The sequence below is a fragment of the Myodes glareolus genome, chromosome 27 (assembly GCF_982192425.1).
Source record: "Myodes glareolus chromosome 27, mMyoGla1.1, whole genome shotgun sequence".
NCBI lineage: Eukaryota > Metazoa > Chordata > Mammalia > Rodentia > Cricetidae > Myodes > Myodes glareolus.
Window position 1 is genome coordinate 6,767,145 of NC_142052.1, and position 25,440 is coordinate 6,792,584.

Genomic DNA, 25,440 nt, shown 5'->3' on the forward strand with positions numbered 1-25,440 from the left:
GGAACAGCTCTCTGACTTCTCCCTCCCTTGTGGAGACAACAGCCAGGGAAGGGAAGCATCGTACACAGCCACTAGAATATTGGCATTTTTATTATTTTCGCACATGCTGTGATAGTGTCTTACTGAGGGCCACGGGCTGGTCAACTGCAATGTTCTAACAGGCTTTAATTGAAATAATAAAATGTGAGGTCAGAGCGGACACCCAAAAATGTTATTAAGAGGGAAAGCAATATTTGTTAGGCCAAATAACAAGTGGATAAGCATACTGCTTTCCCTTTCCAATATATAAATCAGGATTTGATCGTCTTCTCCCTCCTTCTGCCTTTCAACTGGACCTTGGGAGCTCAGTCCATTGCTCTGATGAAGGTCTCTGTCTCTATCTATCTATCTGTCTGTATCTATCCAAGGAAGTCAGGACCTTGAGGGGTTGGTCCACCCACTGAGACAGTGTGCCTGTTATAATGGGAGCTCACCAAATCCACCTGGACTGGGTCTGAATGAGCATGTGATCAAACCAGACTCTCTGATTGTGGCTGACAATGGGGGCTGTCTGAGAAGCCATTGGTAAAGGCACTGGGACTTGTTTTTATGGCATGTTCTGACTTTTTGGGACCCTAGTCTATATGGATACACAGCTCCCTAGGCCTGGATGGGGGGGGGACTTGGACTTCCCACAGGGCAGGTTGTGTGCCCTCTCTCTCAAGCAGGAAGGGAGAGGGAGGAGGGGTTGTGGGGGAGTGGGAGGGGATTGGTAGGAGGGAAGGAAGTGTAAATATTTGAATGGAAAAAAAAAGAAAAGAAAAAAATCAGGATTTGAGCTATTCATTACCCAGATTAAGCAGGAATGTAAAAATCCCGTTGTTACAGACTAGTTTGGTGTGTTCTATATTAGTCCTGAGCACATATGTTTAGATAAAAGCATCAAAAGTTAGTTCAATTCTTTTTAACTGAAGAGTTTCCTTTCCCAATATTAGGGAAAATTAATTTTGCACTGTGACTCTTTTAAATCTATTTTTATGATGAGGGAAAATTCTTCAGGAGGAGGAAAATAAGAGTAATTTTAACAATTTTATAGATATCAGTAATGCTACAAAAATTAACACACACAAGTGCACCAATCAGAGACAGAAACTAAGAAAGACAAAATTCAACCACAGGTTGAAATGAATTTGATGATCCGTCAAATTCGTTGATTCACTTATGAAGACAGCAAGCCATCCTCCAATTTTCACTCACAAAAATGAGTCCTTTCCTACCCAGTGTGTACACCAAATTGTCACACAGAACTCTGTTGGTCTTTATGCATCAGAATCAAAATAAGCACAGCCTGTTTTCTCATCGCACAAAACATTTGTGCTTTGGTTAACAAAGACTATGCCTCTCCAGGAAATGAATAGGGATAGATGAAATCATACAGAATCCCGGTGCCTATCAATCTTACTCACACAAATACAAAATTTTGAATGCCACTATGTTAAAAGAACATTCCAAAATATGACATGACAAAATGATTTTGACAATTACAGAACGCAAGTTATACTGAAGTACTAAATTAGCCCGATTGACCCAATCACAGTCAACTTCACCACAACGTGCTTCCTCTTCCAATTTATTTTCCCCACGCAGCAGAAGCTAAAGGGCTTCTGCAAATGCTTTATTTACTGACCAATTCGGGGACATCTCTACTCAGCCTACCCAGCAAGCAGCCGGCACTAATACGGCACACATAAAGATCCCAGTTATTAAAATACAAATTAGGCACCCCTTCTGTTTATACATGTGTAAGTACAATTAATATTGCAGGCTTAGTTGGAAACAAAATTGCTTGAGCTAACCAGCCATTTCGAGGCAATCAAATGAGATTTTGGATGCAATTGGAGAAGATTGGTTTGGTGGAAATAATAGAAACTCTATCATGCGGAACAATTAGTTTACCATGAGCTCTAGTCCCCCTCCACCCACCGGCCCTTAATCAAATCATCTGTCCATCTTAAGTGACTGACATGACACGCTTCTGTTAGCACCCATACTTCACGGAGGCCTGAACAGCAGCTGGTAGATGTGACTTACTTACAAATATTGGTTTGAACTTGTCATTGCATGACCACATCAATTTTAATCTATTTAGCGTGTAAGTCCTTTGTCCCCTCCCATGTTATTAGCGCCGCGTGTCACCCAGCGGAGCTTCTGGCCAGTTGTTCCCTTGTTTGTATGCTCCCAGGGGAACAAACTGGAGCCGAGGGAGAGTGTGAATTACATGAGCCCCTTCTTGCTGCCAGCAGTTAGGGCCTCGCCTTTTGTTCTCTCTGTTTATGTGATTTTTCTATTTTACACAGCGGGGAATGCTAATCAACTTTTGCCTAAGCAATATTAATGAAACATGCCAACGTATACTTGAGGGAAGAAGCAGAATATTATATTTCTTTTTGAAATGTTAATGCGGCTTTTAAGAAACTCTTCCTGCCTTCGAAATTACCTGAGCGCTAAATTATTAAAGAGCTATCGCACTGGTGGAAAGAGCCAAATACCTGAACTGAGAAAAGAATTCTATGGTGTAGAGGGAGGGCCTTTCAGAATGAGGTGCTTAATTTCAAATTAAACATTTTCAAATGTTTGCTTAAAAAATGGCAACTGTTTTGGGTGCTTTATCAAAACAGAGGTCTAATGTTGGTTATGTGCAATTACCAATCATCGATTTGATTCTTATTCTGGATCTAGATGATTAATTTAGCTAAATGTATCTATGAATTAAAGCACCGTCTACTTTGTCAGAAAAATATGGAAGAAAGGTGTTCTATTTCACTACTTTCTGATCATTTGAATCTAAAGATTTAGTAAGTCTAATCAGGTTCTATTCTCCAGGCATGAAACTTCTCACAGTTTCAACCATTCTAGCACACCATGGCCTCCCAAGGAGGAGAGAGGCCAGGGACACTTGATGACATGAAGCCATGAAGGACACCAACTCGCAAGCACACAAAGGCCGCTGACAGATGGGCACCCCGTAGCAGCGGGCACGACGTGTGTGCAAGAACAGTGGACGGACAAAGCTCTGAGATGCTTTCCTTTAAGAGTCTCTTTCAAGGGTAATACGGTATATCAAACAGGTCCTGAGCACACTGTACCTTAAGGGGAACTTAAGAACAGAGTTGGCTCCCGCATAGAGAATACTATTTGATCGGAACATTTAATACTAAGGTAAATGACTCGCTTCTATCCATATAAAAGTTAGTGATGGCGCTTGCATCATTGTGGACACATTTGTTATCCTGAATGAGATTTCTAACAGCGCTGCCTCATAGACATGGGCATTAGTGGTACATAATAGAAGCAACAATTCCATGTATAAAGAAGAACTTGACATGTCCCTAATAGGAGCACGGTATGAAATTGTCAGCGACTCATCGTTGAACCAGTGTCTTGTTGGAAATGAGTAAAATAAGCAAAATGGTAGGTAGAGTGCCTTCCAGCTGACGACACTATCGATGCACTAAATACTCAAACGCTAACACTCTGAACGTTGTCTTTCATGGTCACCCACCACTTTTGTAAAAAGAAAAAGAAAGGGGTTGCTAAATGATGACTTAGTATAAATGTGCCCAGGATTCAAATATTTACAAAGTATCTGGGGAAAAGATCTGCTGTCTAGAAAGACACAGCTACTACTTAAATACATTGACCATGGTAAAGAAGAAATTAGTTTAAGTCTATGTCAACTTGTTATTTTTAAAAAATGACCAAAATTATCAAATGATTTAATGAAACAGTGACTTTTTTCAGAGAGGAAAAGTGATTTCTATATTACAAAGAGAGAGAGAGAGAGAGAGAGAGAGAGAGAGAGAGAGAGAGAGAGAGACTGTGAGATGCTGATAATCCTTGGCGCTCTGTTAATTACTGAAGCTTCAAACTCAACCAACAGCAACTGCACTATAATAATATCTCGCCAATTGGGCCCAGTTTCCATTCATAATATGTCACATGCCACCTTTAAAGGGGGGGGGCAGGAAAAAGACTTGTCATCCACATCAACCACCAAAGCTGGGTTTTTGGGTTGCCTGTATCTAAACTATATTCCAGAAACACAATTTTAAGGTCATTTTCTAAAAGGTACTAACTGCCTTCCAACTCCCTCATTCCAAAAGCTCATGTTCCTCAGTGCTATAGGTGCTTATGATTTTCTTATTCGTTCGACAATTTCTTCTCATATATTACAGGCGACAAAGTGACCTTTATTTGCCTAACTATGACAAACAGCTGTAGGTCAATCCAATATCTAATAAGATAGAACTACTCAGTCAATATGATCAATTCAATGAGAAAATCAAATTAAGATGGCAGTCAAAGAGAATCACTACTGGTGTGAGACCAATCAGTAGACAAAGAAGAAAGATCAGAAGGATCAAGCAAGGAAGTTCTTTAAAAAATTCATCATGTTATTTAGACTAGTTTCCCCTCTGTATGTATGTATGTTTGTATATATGCATGTATGCAAGCAAAATAACAAACACAAAACAGTTACGCTACTTCCCACACCTATTGCTGTACAAGTTTCTGAACTTTAATTCTGGCACATTTTAGAATAAGATCTCAGAGAGTATCATTAGCTGGCACTCACACTTCTGCCGATTTTGAAATAGCATCTATGGGTTAGGGAAAGACTGCGTGCCAAAAAGGAGTTGTCTGGAGTTTATCAGTCACCAGAGACTGAAAACATCCCTATTATAAATATAGGCATCGACTATGCTACAGAAGAACTTCACTGACAATTTGAGACTGGCCGCTTCCGTTGGCTACCACAGTGGATGGGTAGTAAGTTCACTACAAGGAAGGCCTCTACAATGTTGTGCAATTAACCCAGCATCCCAGAGAACAAAAACAAGCTTATCAAATAATAAGGAAACCATGAAATCTAATGCCAGCTGGCGTGTCCAAAAGTAGTTCACAGTAAATTGGGAAAGGGTCCAGCAACACTCACACAGATCAAACGGTGAGTATGTTTCACCTATTTCTTCAGTTATTTCACCCAGAAACACAATTAAAATGCGTGCTTTAAAAAAAAACAGTTCAATGCAACTTTGTTTTCAAAACAACAGTGAAGATTATTCAGTGAATGATCCAATGCTGCTTTAATATATTTTCAAATGCCTTGAAGAATGTGAGACCTTTTTCTGTATTTTTTCTTTCTTTTCTTGTACATAAACATGACCATGAATATTCTCACTGATTTACTTGGTCCACGTCACTCAAAAAAAGAATAGACGTTATGAGTTTGGAATTCAAACGCCTATAACACTGTAAAATTCCACCGCTGACTATATTTAAATGTGACCAAAACTATGCCAACAAAAGAACTGACCAACTTGAATGAATTGAATAAATTTTAAAAAAAAATGGTTCTTACTGCAAAATCCTCCCTCCACTGGTGGGCAGCTTGGACCTTCTCAGCTTCCATAGCCAGGCGCTGAAAAAGAAATTGGAAATCTTAGACACACGTGACCATGACCACAGGAACAGGAAATGACAATATAATACATTATCCATGAGCTTTGATAGTATAATTGATTATGGGCATGAAAAGCAACCAACAGTACTTATTAATGATTCGTAAGTCCATAATCAGTTAGCAATCTAACCTACTAAAGCTGATGCCACAACAATGAATTGTCCTCTGCTTTGAATACCACTGAATTAACCCACCTCTCTTGTTTTCGTCCGGGGTGGGTTCCATCAAGGACTTATATTTAAATTTTTTTGTAAAAAAAAAACATTTTAATGAAATGAAGACAATATAGTGATTGGAGTATAATCCTGTTCTTAAAACACCACCAAATATTTCATTCAGGAGGAAGAAAATGATGTTGAGACATTGATGAATATATGGTAACCGAATGAGCACATTGATAGGAACAGGTTTGGAATTTCCGATTTGTTGAGTGTTTGCTTAGATGCTTCACAGATTATTTGAAAGACTGTAAACTCAGAATGCACACATATGGAAATGCCTTCATTTTGCGGCCCTGTAGCATGATAAAGTATGGGGAAGTGTAAGGCTGCTTTATTTCCCTTGGGTACTTTTAAATTGAAATATCGGGGCAGAAATAGCACCAAGTTAACAGCAAACACAATAAATACAAATGTATTAAATTTACTTCTTAAGAGACAAACAGCAGGTTAGAATTTAGGCAAATATAAGCCATCCATTGATTTTGTCAGTCTCCAAGAAATATTCTCTGGTGTCTGCTCTTCCAATGAGTCAAGTCTACATGAACTAATGGAAGGATTTCTTGGGCCGTTCTTGACATTAACATGCTAGATTTTGTCCTTTAAATTTAATACTATAATCTGTCTGTTTTTTATGTTATTACATAGGTAATACCAATGAATATATAATAATATAATAAATATAGGAAAAACTCAACTTCTTTGATCTTTGATTTCCTTGTATGCATCTGGAATGTGGGTGCCTGCACGCACGCACACACACACAAACACACACCAGATACAGATTTTTAACAAGTAAAGGACATTTGTTGTGAGAGCCTGAAAATTTTTAGAAGCCTAAAGACAGTAAGGCAAATCTATAAAAATGACACGTATTTTCAAGAGTTGACATACAAAAATTGCTAAATTTTAGTTTCTCTGCTTGAAATATAAAATTAGGAACTCATGAAAAATGATTCATGAAAAATATTTTAAATGAGTTCAAAATATTCATGAAAAATATACTGTTCTTATGTCTTTATTCATAAAGAAATAAATGAAACTTTAATCAAATTTCATAAAAGTTCCAAATCCTGACTTTGAAGATAGTCTAGGTTAGAGCTAGCATACCCACTAACTGCTTTTCCTGGTGACAAAAGACCCGAAGGTCATTACTTAAAGAAATCGACGTGTCTTCTAGACATTGCAAGCCTCTAATTAACTTCCATTCCAGTCAAGTGACATTTTAAAGCCAATAATCTACCAGTGAATGCCATAGGGAAATTGCACTAAGAGTAATAAAATTCCTATCTCATAAAGTGTGACTATGTTATTATCACCCAATTTCCATCTATACAGGTGTATATATAGGTATGCCCTATATCAACAGCTTGTTTCCAGAGAAAGCAAGCACAATTATGGGATGGGTAGTATAGGCTATAGTGTGGTTGCTTAGGTAGGAGCAGTCATGAAAGGCGCTGGGGAGGAACCCCTCCTTCATAATAAGCAGCTTTTGAAAACAGGAACTTAAACAGTAGAACTCAATTACAGGCCAGAAGAAAGGGAACAGAATCTTATCTCTGGCCTGGAGTGGAGGCATGACATTCAGAACTAGCTAGAAGGTCCCCACCTTGCCCAACCTTTTAATATTGTGATGCTATGTGATAATCTACAATATTTATATGCAAGAACCACCCAATTCAGCTTCAGACAAGCAAAATGAATAACTTGCAAAATAAAGTTTCCTAATATTTTAAGTAACTTGATGATTTTGCAGAAGGATGGATAGACCTGTTGGCTACCTTATCATTGCTATCTACCCAAAGGCTTTCTAGTAAAGAGCCAGGACACACCATTATCACTCCCCACTACAGTCTTTCCAAAGGGTCTGATAATCACTTGGACAGGAAATAGTATCAAAGAGAACTCTGAAAGGCTGAGGCAGGAGGATTGCTGCGAGAGAACCACAATGCACTATATAGGGAGATCCTGTCTCAAAAGAAAAAAAAAATTCAGAGACAGTGCAAAGCCTGCGTAAGGTGTAGGCTGACACAGTGGCCTCTCTTAGCCGCCCTCACCCTCTAAGAGTGTGCCACTATAGTAATGATACCCCGACCCTCTATTCTATGCCCCGAGTACCGTGTGGGTTGTTTTTGTTTTGATGGAAATCACAAGGACTGAAGTGGAGGGGAAGCAAGCAGACATGAAGCCCACACTGAACACTAAAACACATCTGGCCCATATGAGCAACTGAAGAAAGAAAGAGTCACTGGGCATCAGCCTCCTTGACTCCAGCCTCTCCTCGTTGGCTCTGCCTGTTAACTTCTCCTGACTTGACGCTGAATTCCCCAATACCCAGAGCTGTTTGACTGATAAACACGTCTGTGACACAGATTCAAACAATGTCCAGACAATGGGGATGCAGAACAGACTTCATCCAAATGGGGTCATTGTCTCATAACGGGAAGTCCAGGCCACTTGCTAGAGCAATAGGGACATCTTTTTAAGCGTCAACTTGCTCTCTTCAAACAAGGATGCTCCTTTCCTGGGGATGACCTTGCATCGGATGCAGAAGGGAGGCAGGTAAAGGAGAACTGGACCTCTGTTTGACCAATTCTGTCTTTCCTTAAGTCCAAAGTGCACGTCAGTTCCTGGAAATGAAAGTGGAGCCACTGGACCCCTTTCCCTGCCTTCTTCCCGATGGGACCATACTGAACAAATTCTCCCCTGTCTGCTTTCACTCCCAACCATTTTCATCTCTTTAGCTGGCAAACTGGATATGGGGTGCTGGACCTCCTCTGTTGGGGCTGCCTGAGTCTGTTGTTTGGCTCTAAAATTTCCAATTCCAACATCTATGAAGAAAAGTGAAGCTGAGTTCTGCTCATATTATGACAGAGGGTCACTTAAATGACTTCATTTTAAAAATGTATGTGAAAATCATCTAGCTAGCTAGCTAGCTAACTAGCTCTCTATCTATATATCTTGAGAGATGTATTTAAAATTCACATATCCCTATGTCCATTGGAATTTTAGATTGCATCTTTAAAATAATAATCGTAAGAACACCTTAAAGATGACTTTTATGGAATCAGTTCTAACAGTTCTAACACAACAGACTGGCCACTGAACCTTCAGTCTCTGAAGCTTAAGCTAATGCCAGTTTTTAATTTCCCAAGTCATATCATTATCCATCACGGTGTATATGAAGACACTGTAGGATCAACACGAAAACAAAGACAGAAATGTATGCTTTGGGGTCAAATGGGAACCTAAATAGCAATACAAATTCATAAAAACAAGTTTGGGCACTGTCTTTACACAAGGCATCCCTTCAAAGGCAATTGGATGGATTGTTACTATCAGTAAAGAAGCTTTTGATATGCCATGGTCTGCAGAGACTAGAACAAACTCAAACCCGACAGGCAGGAAAGAGCTTATCAGATGAGAGAAAGGCCAGCTCCCTGGAGGTCTATTCAACCTTGACCTTCTCACTGCGCCCTATCTGCTCCTCTGACGCTGGCATTGAATTCTGACAGATGACGTGAAAGTCAAATAGGAAAGCTGACGGATATTGAAAAGGGTCATTCCTATCATTCTCATCAGTGGTATTCAGATATATCTCCTCTGACAAACAGAGTATTTCCTAAACATCTAAGTTTTCTGCTTCCTAGGCTATAAATTAATTTTAGGCTCACATTTTATTTTTAAGTTTTGAGAACAATCAAACAATCATACGGATTCCTAAGAGCTCTGACAGCAAGCTCGGAGACATCCGCAGGGCTATTTTATTCCGTCAAGACTCCAAAGCCGCCGACATTCAGACTTAAATAGGAAGCACTGTCTTAGAGAGTGCATTCAAACAAATTCTAAAACCACGTTTTTGGACAATCTAGATCAGAATTTTTTCCTCCAGTAAAGGACAATGGATATAAACAACAGACTAATTCAAGCAACCTGTGCATTTTCGTTGATTGTGATTAATGTCCAAACAGTTACTACCCAATAAGGAATGGCAATTGCTGTACTGTACCTGTATTGACAATCTAATTATCACTGTAATGAGTTTTACTAATTTTCATTAAAAGGTTCTTAGGGGATCTGGATACACATTTGGACGAGCCAACAATACCTTTTGAAAATAGCAAATTAAGGTGAATGTACGCTTCCACATTCTGAAGTAAAGTGCACAGGCTTCCGAGGAAGGTGGAGGGGTGTGGAATTTAATCTGATTGTTGTGCAATTTAATTATGAATTTAATGGTCTTCAGCATCTAGATGCTTACGTATTTTGTGTATATTTCTATTTATGTATGTGTATACATGTGTGTGGACCTGTGTAGACATCTAGAGAGGTCTGTTTCCATTTTAACATCACCAACACAGTTCCATCAAATGGATTATGCCAGAACTATAATCAGCGAAGGCCAGTTAAACATATAAATATGAATAAAAAGAATGCAAAGCACTCAGTTATGCCAAAACTTCTTGTTTCTTCCTGCAGAAAAAGCTCACATCTACAGAAACAGGTTAAAACAGAATTTTAGTAGCTAGTTGAATTAAAAAGCACCAATTCCTTATTGGAGCAATCAAAAGACCAAGGGAAGCCTGGCACCTCTGCATGCACACCGATAGGGCATTGTCCTGATGCTGAAGTCAAGTTGGATTTCAATAGGGCACTGTCCTACACTGCAGCCACCTTGGAGTCCAATAGGGCATTGTCCTACACTGCAGTCACCTTGGATTTTAATAGGGCACTGCCATACACTGCAGCCACCTTGGAGTCCAATAGACCATTGTCCTAATGCTGCGGCCACCTTGAATTTCAATAAGGCATTGTCCTAATGCTGAAGTCACCTTGGAGTCCAGGAAGCACAAAACTTCTCAGGCCTTCCCCTGGAACAGTGTCAGTGTTGGGGGAGTTGGACAGGTGCAACAAGAAAGACATTTTATCCAGACAAGAGGCTTTCATTAACACTGTGGGGGTCTTAAATAGTCTCCCCTCCATAGAATGAGAGCAAAGAGCAGGCTTAGTCAATATGTGACCTGTGTTGCCTGACTGGGGTAAGGGAGCAAAGCTTAGGCTATACAACAGGGTCACTCCTCCTCAGGGTGGGGATGTGGCGATTGGCTAATTTGTGGACCAAGCAAAGTGACTATAGCAGGCTCCGGCAGAAGGGTGCAGTGGATGGAGTGGGCTGCTCATAGAACCTGCTTAGGGCCTGGTTATCTGGAAGATCCTGGCTGGTTCTCTAACAACAGAAAAGATCATCCTGTAGAAGGGGGGTTACATATTGTTTAAAATGTATTCATTAACATTGCTACAAATGCTCCATTGGACAGAAAGAACCATCTGGAATCATAGACAAGAGGTTACAGAGTTATAAAATGTGATCAGAGTAACCAAATTAATTACTGTCAGTATACTTCACTATTTGATAAGGAAGCTGTGGCAACCAGGTGAATGCGTCGATATCCTGATTAGAAGGAAAAGTATCCCAAGTAACAATCTGAGCACAAAACAATGTGTACTTCCACAAGATCAGGGGGATCTTAGGAGAAGGCTATGAGCTGAAGTTTAACCTGAACATTATACAGAGATCCTTATTCATAATAATTACAAAAATAAAATTTAAAAGTTATTTTATGTGTCTATGCTTGATTTTAGAAACAGTAAGCATATTTTTGTAAAGTTAATGTCTATAACATACAGTATATAGCATGTCCATACAAAATATAATCCCTTCCAGTAGAAACATACATTCTATACATGTACTATGACATATGTAGCACACACACACTTTGGGGTCACTATCTGACAGATGCTTTCTGAATGTTTACACTATACACGTCTTATCAACATTTTTCAATTAAATTCCTATGTAAATCACAACTTTACCACAAATTTGAATTCCTCAGCTGAAATTAAGGACCAGTTTTGGCAGGATAAGTGCACTAAACACACCAAGTTATATCACAGGTAATTCTTACTTGGTGTAATGTATATATATTCGGCTGTGGGCCAGACTGCAAACATTCAACCACATAGAAACCAATAGTCTGAAACGTACTGTACAGAGTTCATCATTCCTGTCTCTCCTTGGGTTCCAGTACCTTAAGAGAGAGGTTATATATTCTAGATCACCTGACATTCACCTTGAGCCTCTCCTCTGAGCTGAGCAATGACTGTACCCCCTACAAGACAGTGATTTGCATCTGTGCCTCACTTTGTTTGGTTTTATATGTTTGAAAAGCTGTCGGTCAAATCTGATACTTGATACTCCTGATTGTTTTCTCCCTGTGGGCTTTACACCTGTCGAATGCCGAAGAGGAATCCTATCGGTTTCCTCTGGGGAATGGTTTTTCCCTGGAGGAAGCCATCATCCTTCCAAATGGAGGTTTAGACATAAGGAAGCAAGTCACTGAGGCCATGTGTATGAGATTTGCTTGGCTGCAGTGGCCTGGGGCTGCAGTGGCCTGGGGCTGCCGATGCCGCTTCAGAAAGCCAAGCTGCAGCTAGCTCGGACACTGTTCAGCACCAAGACCTAACTGTTCATTACATCTTCACCATCAGAATGCAGAAGAAATCTCATTTGCAAATGCAGACGATGCAATCCCTTAAGAAATTATCTTTTTTCCTGCACAGGCATTGTGCAAGCTGAATGATCTCAAACTGCCACCTGACCAAAGACATCCTCGGTGGCTCTAACCTGCTGTGCCTTCTCCACCCAAACCTTACAACAGGAGCTAAGGCGCATCCCTATGCTTTATTTACACCAGGTTAAAGTAAACTTTTCAGGCTTTCACTTGTGTTTAATGGCATAAAACATAAGGAGAGAATCCTCATTTTTCAATTGCCCATTTTTTTTAAATTAGGGGAAATTCCAAGACCTAAAAAGGCATGTTGATGCAGTCCAACGCAAATTTAGGAAAGTAATCTCCAATATTGAGAAATTTTCCTGGCCTCGGGAAAGCAACAGTCTAACTGCTCAAGTGTTCAAGAGAAAGAACAGATTATAAAACTCATTAGAAAGATTCTTTTAAAATTAAAACTTGAAGGTATGGACTAAGTAGAGATAAAAATGTGAACAGTTTAGCTGTCTGTGCAAACTCAAGTATCTTAGTACATCTGTAACTACTTAAAGGGAATGCAGAAACAATTATCAACATCATAAAACTTTAGTATTGATTGGTTTAAGCAGAACTACAAAGGCATCTGTACAGGTGAAATGTAAGGATGCATAAGAAATCATTTAATAATTTCCTATTTTTAAAATATCATGTTATGTGAAATAAAGATCCCACAATCACTACAGTACTTTTCTTCTATGGTGTACCATCTCAGAAGCCATAATATATGCAAAACGTGTAGATAAAACTTGCTGAAATCATGCTTGTCACCATTATTTTTTTCTATTTGTGGCCATGTGAAAAACAAAACTTTGGAACGGGGCTTCTGGCTCCTGCTGTAGAGATTTCAGCCTAGATTTGTCATGTTCAGTAAGCGCTTTTGAAATTAACCACAAAGCTTCAAGTCTAATCTCAGAGTTGTAATTAGCTCTGAACAATTGGCAGACTCTTGGAAAACAGAAGCCAGGGCAAAGGAGGTTTCGTCTGGTGAGAAAAGCAAAACCCCTTTCAGCAGCAGCAAGAAAGCAACGGCTACACAACCGGTGATCGACACCCGCCACCTTCCTTAGCCCCGCAGCACACAGCAAGAAAATACAACACTGATAAACCACACGACGTTTTCCCATCAGCTGTCTGTCTGGCCATCTGCAGGAATAACTCACTGAACATTTGTAAATCACCCTGGGCCCCTGACCAAAGATTCTGAAGCACTCGTGGGTCAAATCTGTCAATCAAGGTCAGTGTGGCACATCTTTTCTTCAGTCTGAGCCTTGAAAGCACACTTCTAGGGCAACATGTCTAGAGAACATAGGCATATGCTTCCAGAAAGGCTGAGCAGAAAACAGTTGAGCTGAAACCAACTGAAGTCCCTCTCCTCTAAGATGTCACACCTTGTCACCACCGTGGCATGATCAGGCTGCTCCGTCTACCCTCGAAATCACTGTGAGTTCCGTCCATACAAAAACAAAAAGCAAAAAGCAAACAACAATGAGAACAAACAAACAGTTTTCCCGTGTCTGGACACTTTCCATGTCTTATGCCACGGATGGCAGAGAGCAAACTCACAGTCGCTGTGTGCGGACGTGCAGAGATAATGACTTCAACGCTTCATCAAGATTGATTTCTAGCATCACAAGATTGCCATCAGTCACTTCGACACTTGGAAATGCCAGGCATTACTGTGGCCTTACGGCCTCAAAACTCATCTTCCTACAAGACAAGCATATTTCCCAATAACTATATCATCATTTAATTCTTTAAAATGCTACATTAACTCAACGCCACATGGATGTTTAAAAAGCGTGCTATTTCACGGGGCTAGAGCAGATATTGACGTGAGGGCGCTTCCGCAGTGAGTCTAGTCCTCGGTCCTGCTGGTAAGGGCTCTAAGCTCAACACAGTTCAGGCATAATGCCAAATTATTTATTTAAGGAGATACTGTAGCCAGAGAAAGCGAACAGCAACTCTCTAGCCAAAAACTAAACCTGCGATGTTCATTCCAAAGGCCTTCTGACTTTTCCTTATAAACAGAGTGCTGACAGATGCGTTCAGACGCTGTGAGTGGATTGCTGGCGACATCTCCTTTCCCTGTGCGGGACTGACCTGCATTGTAACTATAAAAACAATGGAAATATCTGCACAATTTAATAGGCATACAACCAAGGAGAAATTAAATGAGTAACTTCTACCTTAATTGTCCATACTATAAAACAAAAATGAAAATAGTGGGCAAATTTCGTATTATTGTAAGGGCCAACTAGACGTTAATGAAGTCCTCAAACATTTTAAGAAAACCCACACACATTTTGTAGAGAAAACAGCCATCTTAAATATTTACTGAAATAAAGCTATGAAACACACTGGATGTGAGGTCAGAAAGTAAGAGCCCTGCGCAGGGAGCCTGCATGGGACGGACCTAGGCCCTCTGAATGTGTAGCTGGATCTCAGTGTATAGCTCCTAGCAATGGGATCAGGATCTGTCCCTGGTGCTTAGCTGGCTTTTGGGACCCTGTTCCCCATGATGGGGGACCCTGCCCAGCCTGATGTAGCATGAGGAGCTTGTCCTGTCCTACCTCACCGTGATGTGGCATGTTCGTTCAATCCCATGGGCAGTCTGTCACTGTCTGAATGGAGGCAGAAGAGGAGTGGATGGCGAGGTGAGTTTACGGGAATCGGGGAAGGGGGATAGTCGAGCAGGGAGGGGAAACAATGGTTGGTGTGTAGAACCAATGAAAATATGTTAATTAAATAACATTTAAAGAGATAAAAGTGAATAACACCCCTCTAAAGACAATGTGTATAGTGTGTGGCAAGAGGAAAATGTATTATCTTAACTGCAGATTCTCACAGCTGTAGGAAAGAAAAAAAGAAGGAAAGAAGGAAAGAAGGAAAGAAGGAAAGAAGGAAAGAAAGAAAGAAAGAAAGAAAGAAAGAAAGAAAGAATAAACAAGCTATTTGTTAAAAAACTGTTATTCTGAAAAAATTTATTTTGAAAATAAAGCACATTGTCAATGAGTACGTGAAGCAAAAGTCCCTGGTTACACTGCTGCCCACTTAGAAATGCAGTCATGCCTTGGACTCTGGCTTTGACGGGAGCTGGATGAACTTTGCCTGTGAAACAATTATCTTTACTTAGAACATAGAGAAGCAATCGGGAAAATGATGCCTATTAGAAAAGCAAGACACATAGAACATTGTCATAGAACATTACAACCAAGGGTACTCGGGAATTGTCACAATCAGTATACACGAGGATTGTCACCAACAAGTGTACACGGGGATTGTCACAATTAGTATACACGAGGATTGTCACAACCAATTGTACAGGGCGATGATCACATCAGTGTGTACACGGGGATTGTCACAAATAAGTGTACAGGGGATTGTCACAACCAGTGTACATGGGATTGTCCACAACCAAGTGTACGCAGGGATTGTCACAACCAGTGTACTTGGGGACTGTCACAACCAGTATACACGAGGATTGTCACAACCAAGTGTACATGGGGACTGTCACAACCAGTATACACGAGGATTGTCACAAACAGTGTACTTGGGGACTGTCACAACCAGTGTACACGAGGATTGTCACAACCAAGTGTACATGGGGACTGTCACAACCAGTGTACACGGGGATTGTCACAACCAGTGTACAGAGGGATTTGTGGATGTTTTAGTGACGCTCAGGTGCTCTACAAGTAACCATCGACATTTCAAACCATGCATTATCACAAGTAGATGCCCTTCACAAATGTTTACGTGTAAATTTACAAATGTAAGGTGAAACTGAAGACAAATGAAGGAAAAGTGATTAACAGAGACGGTAGGGTAAAAGAGCCATCAACTTTGTTTTTGTATCTATCATGACAGGACCATTAAGGACCATTTACTTTGATATATTTTTTTTCTCTCAACACTTTATTATTCACACAGTGTTTGCCATCATATTTCTTTTGTAATAAAGGTTCTAAAACAGTCTCGATTAGTAGCTATCAGCTCCAACGGCAGGACGACTTTACAATCTTTAACTGTCCGTCGATTGCTTTTTGATAGGTATTTGAGACGGTCAGCAACAGTATATCAAGACAAAGATGCAGAAAAGGGCAGAGTTATCAGAAAGTACACCTTCAGCTAGGCTGAACAAGATTCTCAAATTGGTTTTCATTTTTAGTTCCAGTTTTGTGTGGAGCTTGGGCCAGTGAGGAGGTGAAGAAGCAGTAAATCACATTCCAAAGTCCAACAGATGGAGGACACGGGCCTTAGCTTCTGAACCTGGCCAGTGGAGCCAGGAAAAGCCACCTCAGAGACTTTAAAGGAACTGCGTGAGATTTGAGAAAAACAGTCTAAAACTACGACTCAGCCACCCTCACTACGTTTAATAAAAATGGTCATAAGAGGAGAAAGGGGGTTTAGTTTCCAAAGGTTCCCCCCAAGAAAGACGTGTCCAAGTCCCTGACCACGCTCCCGTGGCTCAGATTGGCTTCAGGTCCCTCTCACGGTTGGTTCACATTTTAAACGAGGGTTTGTCATCGCTGTGGTTCTCTCTACTTCATCCTCACACATTGACTGCTGGCAAATCAGTGTCCTTTCCGGCTACTCTGGCAGGCGAGCTGCTTATCGTTCCTACCTTGTTACCTCCGCTTCTTTGTACGTTCACGTCACCTGCCTAAGAGCTTAGTGCACACACCGGCTGCCAATTCAGTAGCAGGCACGGAGACAAGAAATGACCTGAAGACAGGAGGCAGGTTTTCTGCTTGGCTCCAGTTGTTATGGAACACCCCTCCCCCATCAATCTGGGGAGGGGATAACTGAGTTATTTCCTACGGAGGATAGAACTTGTACTATACGCACAGTCGATTCTTGGGACTTAGAAGGTCACAATAATATGTCCATCAACATCAGACTCGTCAAATATGGAGTTTACCCTTTTTTTTGGTTTAAGTATCAGAAACATTCACTAGTAATTGAAAAAATGTCATTTTAATTTTTCTCTTTTAGGAACACATTTTTTTTCAAATGATGAAAATTTTAGTATCTCTAGCTTTTTTTTAAAAAACTTGAGAAAGACCAAGTTTCCTTTTGTTCTCAACAAAAATATAGCAGCTACAGTGAAGGCTTCCAGTAAATTAAAATCCTCCTATTCGTTCTATGACTATTCTATAGTTTTCTGCTCAAACCTCTTAAATGTGACACTTCTCAGCAGTGAGAAACTTTGAAGCTCTTGGCTCTTAAGTACACAATTCAAAATCCTTCTTTTATGTCTTTTAAATAAAACTGGCATGAAACAATACATCTCATGTCTGAATAATACCAATTGTTAAACCACACTCCATCCTACGATCTAGGAAATGTCTTTCACATAGATTACCTGAGGTGTGTATCATAAGACAAAAATAAAAACTAGGGTTGAGAATGTACAAGTGTTAAGTTTTTACCATGTTCTTTACATATGCGATCTTCATGAAAATTTATTACGACAGTAATAGACAATATATTGTCATAGTAGACAATATTATTATATATTATTATATTGTACATTATATTATATATTATATTATAATAGGAGACAATAGAAAGTGGCTGAGGTGTTGGAATTTGCTAGAAGCGACCTACTATACACCACTTGCCTCGACTATGAGAAGAAAACACAGTATAGCTTGTCCACAATACCACTGAAGCACAGAATAATAAACAGAGATAATTTATGCTCATTCAACACACAGCACAAAAGACCTCTTGGTGTTTATCAAACAACAAGTAAAAAGCCTGCATCTTCTTTAGTCCTTATTCAATTTTGTCTTCATCTTCGAAAATACCATATCAAAAAAATCTCAGCTGGAATTTTCTGCCTAGGAATTTTACAGACATTTGATCAACCTCAATAGTAAAATATATTTAATAAAAACTATCTGTATTGAACAGATATCCAATTTCTACTTTTTATTATTTCTTAATGAATATAAATACTTTTTTTTAAAAGATCATTTATTTATTATGTATATAGTGTTCTGTTTGTATGCATGACTGCATGCCAGAGGAGGGCATCCAGATCTCATTACAGATGGCTGTGAGTCACCAAGGGGTTGTTGGGAATTGAACTCAGGACCTCTAGAAGAACAGTCAGTGTTCTTAACCTCTGAGCCATCTCTCCAGCCCGGAATACAAATACTTATAAAGCCACTGCATTGAGAATTACAGGTAACCTGGAGATGGTAAGAAGCACACAGAAGTTGTACGTATAAGGCATATCCAAACACTATACCACAGAACAGAAGAATCTGCCTACTAGGTATCAGTGTTCTATGACCAAATGCCTCAAAGGGCTAAGGATTCTGAAAAGAAAATATTGACAATTACTTCACTAAAACTTTTTAAAGGTTTGAAATTAAAATCAATGCTACTATGATATATGCTACAAAGAATTTAGTCTATCCATAAACGTGGAAAACGTACAGGTCTATGTTCGTCTAACATAAGCAATAGAAATGAGAATAGAACATTCTTCACATCTGCTGATGATAATCATGTGTTAATATCTTCAATTATTATATGACAAAAGACCAAAATATGTTCATATATAAACATAACAGAAGCAACGCTGAAAATTGGCAGCATTTCTAAAGAAACAGCAGAGACCCATAAACAGAATACAATTGGTTTAATCAGTTAGATCCATTATTACACCTTTCTGATCTAGTGATTTCTACATGTAGAACTTTATTTTAGAAGCTCTGTAGGATACTGTGATATCTAAGTGTAACATCTATAGACTGTAAGATGTTAGAGCACAGTTAGATGTTGTGATAGTGTCAGTTATCAATTTGACATAACAGAATCACCTGGGATATCATTATTGGAATGCACATGAGGAATTACCTTGGTGACATTAATTAATACAGGAAGACCCATCTGAACTGTGGGTGTGACCATTTCCTGGATTGTAAAAAAAATGAAGAAAGTAAGTTCCGCCATAGGAAGAACACAATCATTTCTCTCTGCTTCCTAGGTGTAGATGTTGCATGTTTCAAGCAAGCTCTTGTTGTCTTGAGTTCTCTACCATAGATGGCTGACTGTCCCCTAGAGCTGGGATTCAGTGTAAATTCTTCCTCTCAGGAGTCATTCTTTTTTCAGGATATTTCATTATATAACAGGAAAAGAAACTCAAACCGCCATGACATCAAAACAGTATTGACTGGGTTGTGTTTATCTCAGAACGTTGGGATGCTGGGAAGTCTAAGAGTCAGGAACGGGCAGATTTATCCCCTAGTGTGGAGGCCATGTTGGATGACTCACAGAGGACTTCTTTTCCTTATGATCTCACTTGGGAGAGAAGGAAGAGATTCCTCTAAGAATCTTACACATGGAGGATAAGGTGGTCTGAAGGAGAATGACCCCAATAAGATCACATTTCTGAATCTGAATTCTGCATTCATGGACTATTTGGGAAGGATTGAGAGGGGTGGCCTTATCAGAAGAGTTTTGCTACTAGGGGTTGGCTTTGAGGCTTAAAAAGCCCATGCCATTCCCAGGGAGTCTCGTTCCCACACCCCCGGTTGTTTTCTTGATATGTAACCGCTCAGACACTGCCCTAGCGCTATGCCTGCCGCCATGTTTCCCACCTTTGTATCCATGGACTCTGCTATTCTCTGTCACCAAGAGGCCCAAATTAAAGGCTTTCTTTTGTAACTTTCCTTGATCATGGTGTCTCCTCTCAGCAACAGAAAAGTAAATAATCTAGCATTAACCACATTAATGAAGAACTCTGATCAAACTCCTCACCTAATACCATTACATTGGAGAATAAGTTTGCACAGGTGAATTCTGAAGGCACTTAGTGAATTCTGCAGGAACTTAGTCTGTAGAATATAATAATAGAAGGAAGTATCAAAAAGAAAACAATAAAATAGGTTAAAAGTGTGCTAAGAAAAAAATTTAGATATGAAAAAATAACAACTATTATGTAAAGTACTTTAAGCAAAATAGTCGTCATATTTAAAAAATTTCAAACATATGAAATAAATATTTTTTCATATTGAAGATATATTTTACTAGTTTGGCTCACTGTCAAATAAGTAGATGTGGCAAGAGCCATAAAAAAGAAATATAATAATTGATATTAAGAAGTAGATGGGGATTTTAAACTCAATAAAAGTCTTTATTTAAGGACTGTAATAAATACACAGAATAATAAAGACATAAACTTTATTACAGACATATTTTAAAGGAAAAGAGTTAGAATGAGTTTATCATTTCAGATAACCGTCTATTTTTAACTTATATTGAAAAATCCCCACTCTATAGGTTATAATATAAAGGTACAGTTTACACTTATGAAAAAGTGGTGCCTTTAGAATATTTGGGCTTAGGTTTTAGAAAACAAAGGCAAAATTTCATAACTGCAAGTAAACAATCTAAGTGGTTAAATGGCACTGCTTTCCACCCCCACAGAAAACTGGGTCTCCAAGGCAGTATCGCATGTTCTTGTTCTCTGCATAAAAAATGCAGCTTATCAATTAGTTCCTCCTTATCATGAATATAAACCAACTCTTAATTGTTTCATATCCGTAACTGTATTAGCTATGAATAAATTGTTCTAGAGAAGATTCTGTTCTGTGGGCTCACAGGAAATTAATTACCAAAAGACAATACTGGTCCTCTGTTATCAATCAAACATGCAGAAAAACAAGGCCGTCTAATGAGGGTTCAGCTTCATTAACTTTCCTAAAATCTGATTTGTAATAGAGCACCACAATGTCCTCGGTTCCCATAACGTTAAATCAGATCAGCGCTGCACTGTGCGGATTAGTTTCCGTCCGGCGCCCCTCTATGATCTGAGTGCAATCTCATATCCCCTTCATGCTGGAATACTATCAAATCAAATATTCCTTTATATCCCTTTGGGCCATTTTCAACAAAACAAAGGAATTTTTGTAATACCCTTAAATCTATCACCATCTCCTCCTGGCATTATAGGAAGAAAATCAATTCGCAGAAACCTGTGTTTAGAGATTGGCAGTGGTCTCGGAGATCACCAGGTCTCCTCTCTCTACAGACCTCAAACGAGATTAAGTAAAGCACCTGGCTAGGCAGGTGGAAGGCAAAAGGAGACTGAAAATATTTTTCGTAGAAAACAAAGCATACAATCAAATCATGGCACAAAATCCACAAGGTACATTCCAGCATATCTCTAGGTCAAAATGACATTTTATAAATACATTCTAAATGGGATCAATGGTAAATGCACTCAGGAAAATGATAAAGGTTTATGTATAGCTTCAAAAAAAAAAAACCAAAAAACAAAAAAGTCTAAGGAATTTAAAGAGTTGCGTTTCTTTCCTCACCCGGATACATATCATCCGCTGCTATCCAATCACCTCCTCTACTCTCACTGGGAAACAGGAGTGTATTTGACTTTCGGTGAGTGTGTACTTAACATGCTGAAATATACATTTCTGTATCTGTCCAACGTACGCATCCTCACTGGCATATTTACTTAAACACCATTAATTTCCCTCAAGACTGGAAAATAATTTTTCATAAGTTATTCCTTTAAAAGACTTTTGTCATAATAGCTTCCTGATAAAAGCTTTGAGAGCTTCCCAAGGCAATCTCGATTTATCAAGCTGCTTTGCAGCAAAAAAGGTGTTTAATTAGGTTGTCTCACACCTCTCGGAGTCTGAGAAACTAATCACCACCTTCCAACTCAAAGAACATAGCCGGTTCTTTTGAAACTTATCCCCTGAAATCCTCTGGTTTTTTTCTTACATCCAGTTTCATCTTCTAGTAGGGAAATCTTTGACTCTAACAGTGTGGCAATTTTTTTTTTTGAGCGAAGACTTTTTTTAAAAAAAAAAAAGCCAAAACCACAACAAGAATACCATCCGCAATGTGTTGCTTCTCTTGTTCATGAGTTTCGTGTGTGTGTGTGTGTGTGTGTGTGTGTGTGCTCGCGCACGCACGCTCACTTGTAGACACAGGTGTATGTATGTATTATGTGTTTCAAATAGATGGATGCTTGACAGCAGAATTTAAAAAAAAACATTATGAACAGTGAATAAAATGGAAAAATAAACTACATATTAACAAATGCTTTCCAAAGATACAGAGTACAAGTTTAATTAGGTGTGTTTTCTTCTCAATTCGGACTCAAGTTTCATCAGACAGTACAATGACTTTCTTGCAGTCATATTTCCAAGAATTTGTGTATTTCAAAAATATATTTGACTTTTCTAAAGCCCTCACCACTCAAGACATACTTCCTGCCCTTAATAATTTTACAATTCAGTGTTGTAAACTATATACGAAAAAATTAAACAGGATGATATCTAATGACAATTAATCTGGGTGTGCTTTCAAAGGAATCCATATACTGCAGAGATACTTGCTTGTCCATGTTCATGGCTGCTCTACTCATAATAACCAGTAAATAGAAACAGCATAGATATCCGACAACTGACAAATGGATAATGAAAATGAGTTACATATTCACTATGGAATATTATTTCTGTAAAGCAAAATGAGGTTGTGAGATTCACAGGTAAACGGACAGAGCTATGAGCAGTAACTGTGACTAAGCAAACCCAGACCTTGGAAACCAAATGCTGCGTGTGTGGTTCCTCTACTTTGTGGATGCGGCCTTTGGATGTTTAGATAAACACTTCCAATGGAATACCCATAAAATCAGAGCACTAGCGACGGTGCATGGGGAGATGTAAAGGCGTGGATGAAAGATACGGATGGTACGGAAGGGGAAAGCATATGGGGCGGGTTACTGGGTAAGATATAGAGTATGGGGAGGAATAGCTTAAACTAAAGAACTATTTGAGAAGGTCATTTAGGAACTCACTACCATAAAAGTAACCCCCCAATACAGACATATATAAAGATAGTTCAAATAGACTACCAATAAAAAGTCTAGTGTCAGGTACGTCTATCACTTTTGAAGTTGTTAGTAAGTTTGAGCGCCATAGATCTCTCCCCAGATATCACATTGACAATTCGCTTGGTTCCCTTCCATAACTTGCTAATAAGATCTATTGCTGAAACAGTACATACTGGAGTATTAGGGCATGGAGAAATCAAATGCTTCCTGACGTGGAAGCTTAATTTTTAGGGCATGGAGAAATCAAAAGCTTCCTGACTTGGGACGCTTATTTTTTTTAAAGATCTATCTATCTATCTATCTATCTATCTATCTATCTATCTATCTATCTATCTAATCCTACCCTTCTCCCTTCTCTCTACCCATCTCCCCTTACATCCACACCCCACCCCTCCCTGCACCCAAGTTTGCCTGGCAATCTTGTCTACTTCCAATATCCAGGAGGATAATTATATGATTTTCTTCAGTTTCACCTTCTTATTTAGCTTCTCTAGGATCACGAATTATAGGCTCAAAGACCTTTAATTATGGCTAGAATCCACTTATGAGTGAGTACATACCATATTCCTCTTTTTGGGTCTGGGTTACTCATTCAGTAAAGCGTTTTCTATTCTAGATATCTATCTATCTATCTATCTATCTATCTATCTATTTATCATCTATGACTCTATCTATACATCCATCCATCTGCTTATTTATTTTGTATATTGTGTTCTACCTCAATGCATGCCTGCAGGCCAGAAGCGGGCACCAGATCTCATTACAGATGGTTGCGAGTCACCATGTGGTTACTGGGAATTGAACTCAAGACCTCTGGAAGAGCAGCCAGTGCTCTCAACCTCTGAGTCATCGTTTCAGCTCTGGAAGCTTCATTCTCACTGGCTAGCTTCCACAATGCTGTATGCATATTACCAGAGAAGAAAAGTAACAATCTTGCCCACCTGTGAAGACTGTGCTATTTAAAAACTATTGGCCTAGGAAGACATACCTACCGGTCCAAGACTATGTTCAGATTAGATTTTAGCCCATCTCCAAAAGCAGAACTAATTTTCGATACTGTTCACCACACCAAAAACAAACAAACAAACAAAAAAAAAAAAACAGTGGCTGCCTAGTCACAGACCCTAGGGAGAACCTAGTTTTCTCACTCTAAGTTCTTATCTTATACACATAGAGCCAGGCATCTCTCAGTTCTCATCAGAGGAAATCTGTTTTGCACGGTAGATGCTGATTAATCCAAAGCCCCACAAACGGTCAGTGTGCAGAGAATAAGAGACTGTGGTGTACTCAGTTCTAATTGAGGCTTCTATAGCACCCTTCTACCCAGGCCCAGGAACATCAGGAAAGCGGGCGGGAAAAGAGAGGAGGAGCCACATGGAGTGCAATGGAACAGGATTCGCACGGCGTCATGGGATCATTTGCGTGTGTGAACTCACAAAGACTGGGACTGCAAGAAAAAACTTGTACAAGGTCAGGCCAGGCAAAACCCCAGCTCTCAGAGGGAAGGGGCTCACGATATCTCACCTTTAGCTAGGTGTACTGGCAGCTGATGGTTATGTTCCCCGGATTATGTCCCTCAGGAGGCTACCCATGCTCCAGGAGTTTGTGCGCATGTGCGCACATCCTGGCAATGCTAAGCGAACTCAGTGGGTTTCAAACAGAGCACAGGAAGCTGGGAGAGAAGAGTGGTAAGAGATTGGGGGGAATTAAAGAGGAGGGGTTCGGGGGGGAAATTTTGATCAAAATATACGCATGCCTGAAATTCTTAAGTAATAAAAGGCAACTTCAAAATAAAAACAAAAAGGTTGAACAATCATTAACTTTCTAAAGACAAATAAAAGGGAGACATGACATTTAATCACTTAAAAAACATAAAAAACAAAACGAGTTCACAATCACTCTATCAATAACACCCTCTATGTTGAAGGTATAGAAACTCCTTCAAGGCAGCTCTTAAGTTCTCTAGCTGAGAAAAAACAGCAAAACAAATGTATTTAAGAGAACAAAGCCCATACTTCAAAACAGAAAACCTGGCAAACAGAAGCAAGAAATGTCTAAATACTTTAACTGTCAAACAGTGGCCCATATAACAAGAGAAAAATAGAAATAAGTTATATAAACTATATAATATATATCATATTATAATATATTAGCACAGTCTTCTAAGGCAAACAGGAAGGTGACTTTTAGAGTAGAAGTGTGAACTGGCGGAAGGGGTAGTATGCCCTGGGA

At 39.3% G+C, this 25,440-nt stretch overlaps 1 protein-coding gene across 7 annotated transcripts in view; it reads right to left on the reverse strand.

Annotated features, from left to right (window-relative positions):
* Positions 1-25,440, reverse strand: part of Cacna2d1 (calcium voltage-gated channel auxiliary subunit alpha2delta 1) — a 431,327-nt gene that overhangs the window by 206,801 nt on the left and 199,086 nt on the right. For all 7 annotated transcript variants that reach the window (XM_085684078.2, XM_085684077.2, XM_085684081.2 and 4 more), the window contains exon 4: positions 5,402-5,461. In XM_085684078.2, the coding sequence (XP_085540204.2) occupies positions 5,402-5,461 (60 nt within the window). The remainder of the gene's footprint in view (positions 1-5,401; positions 5,462-25,440) is intronic.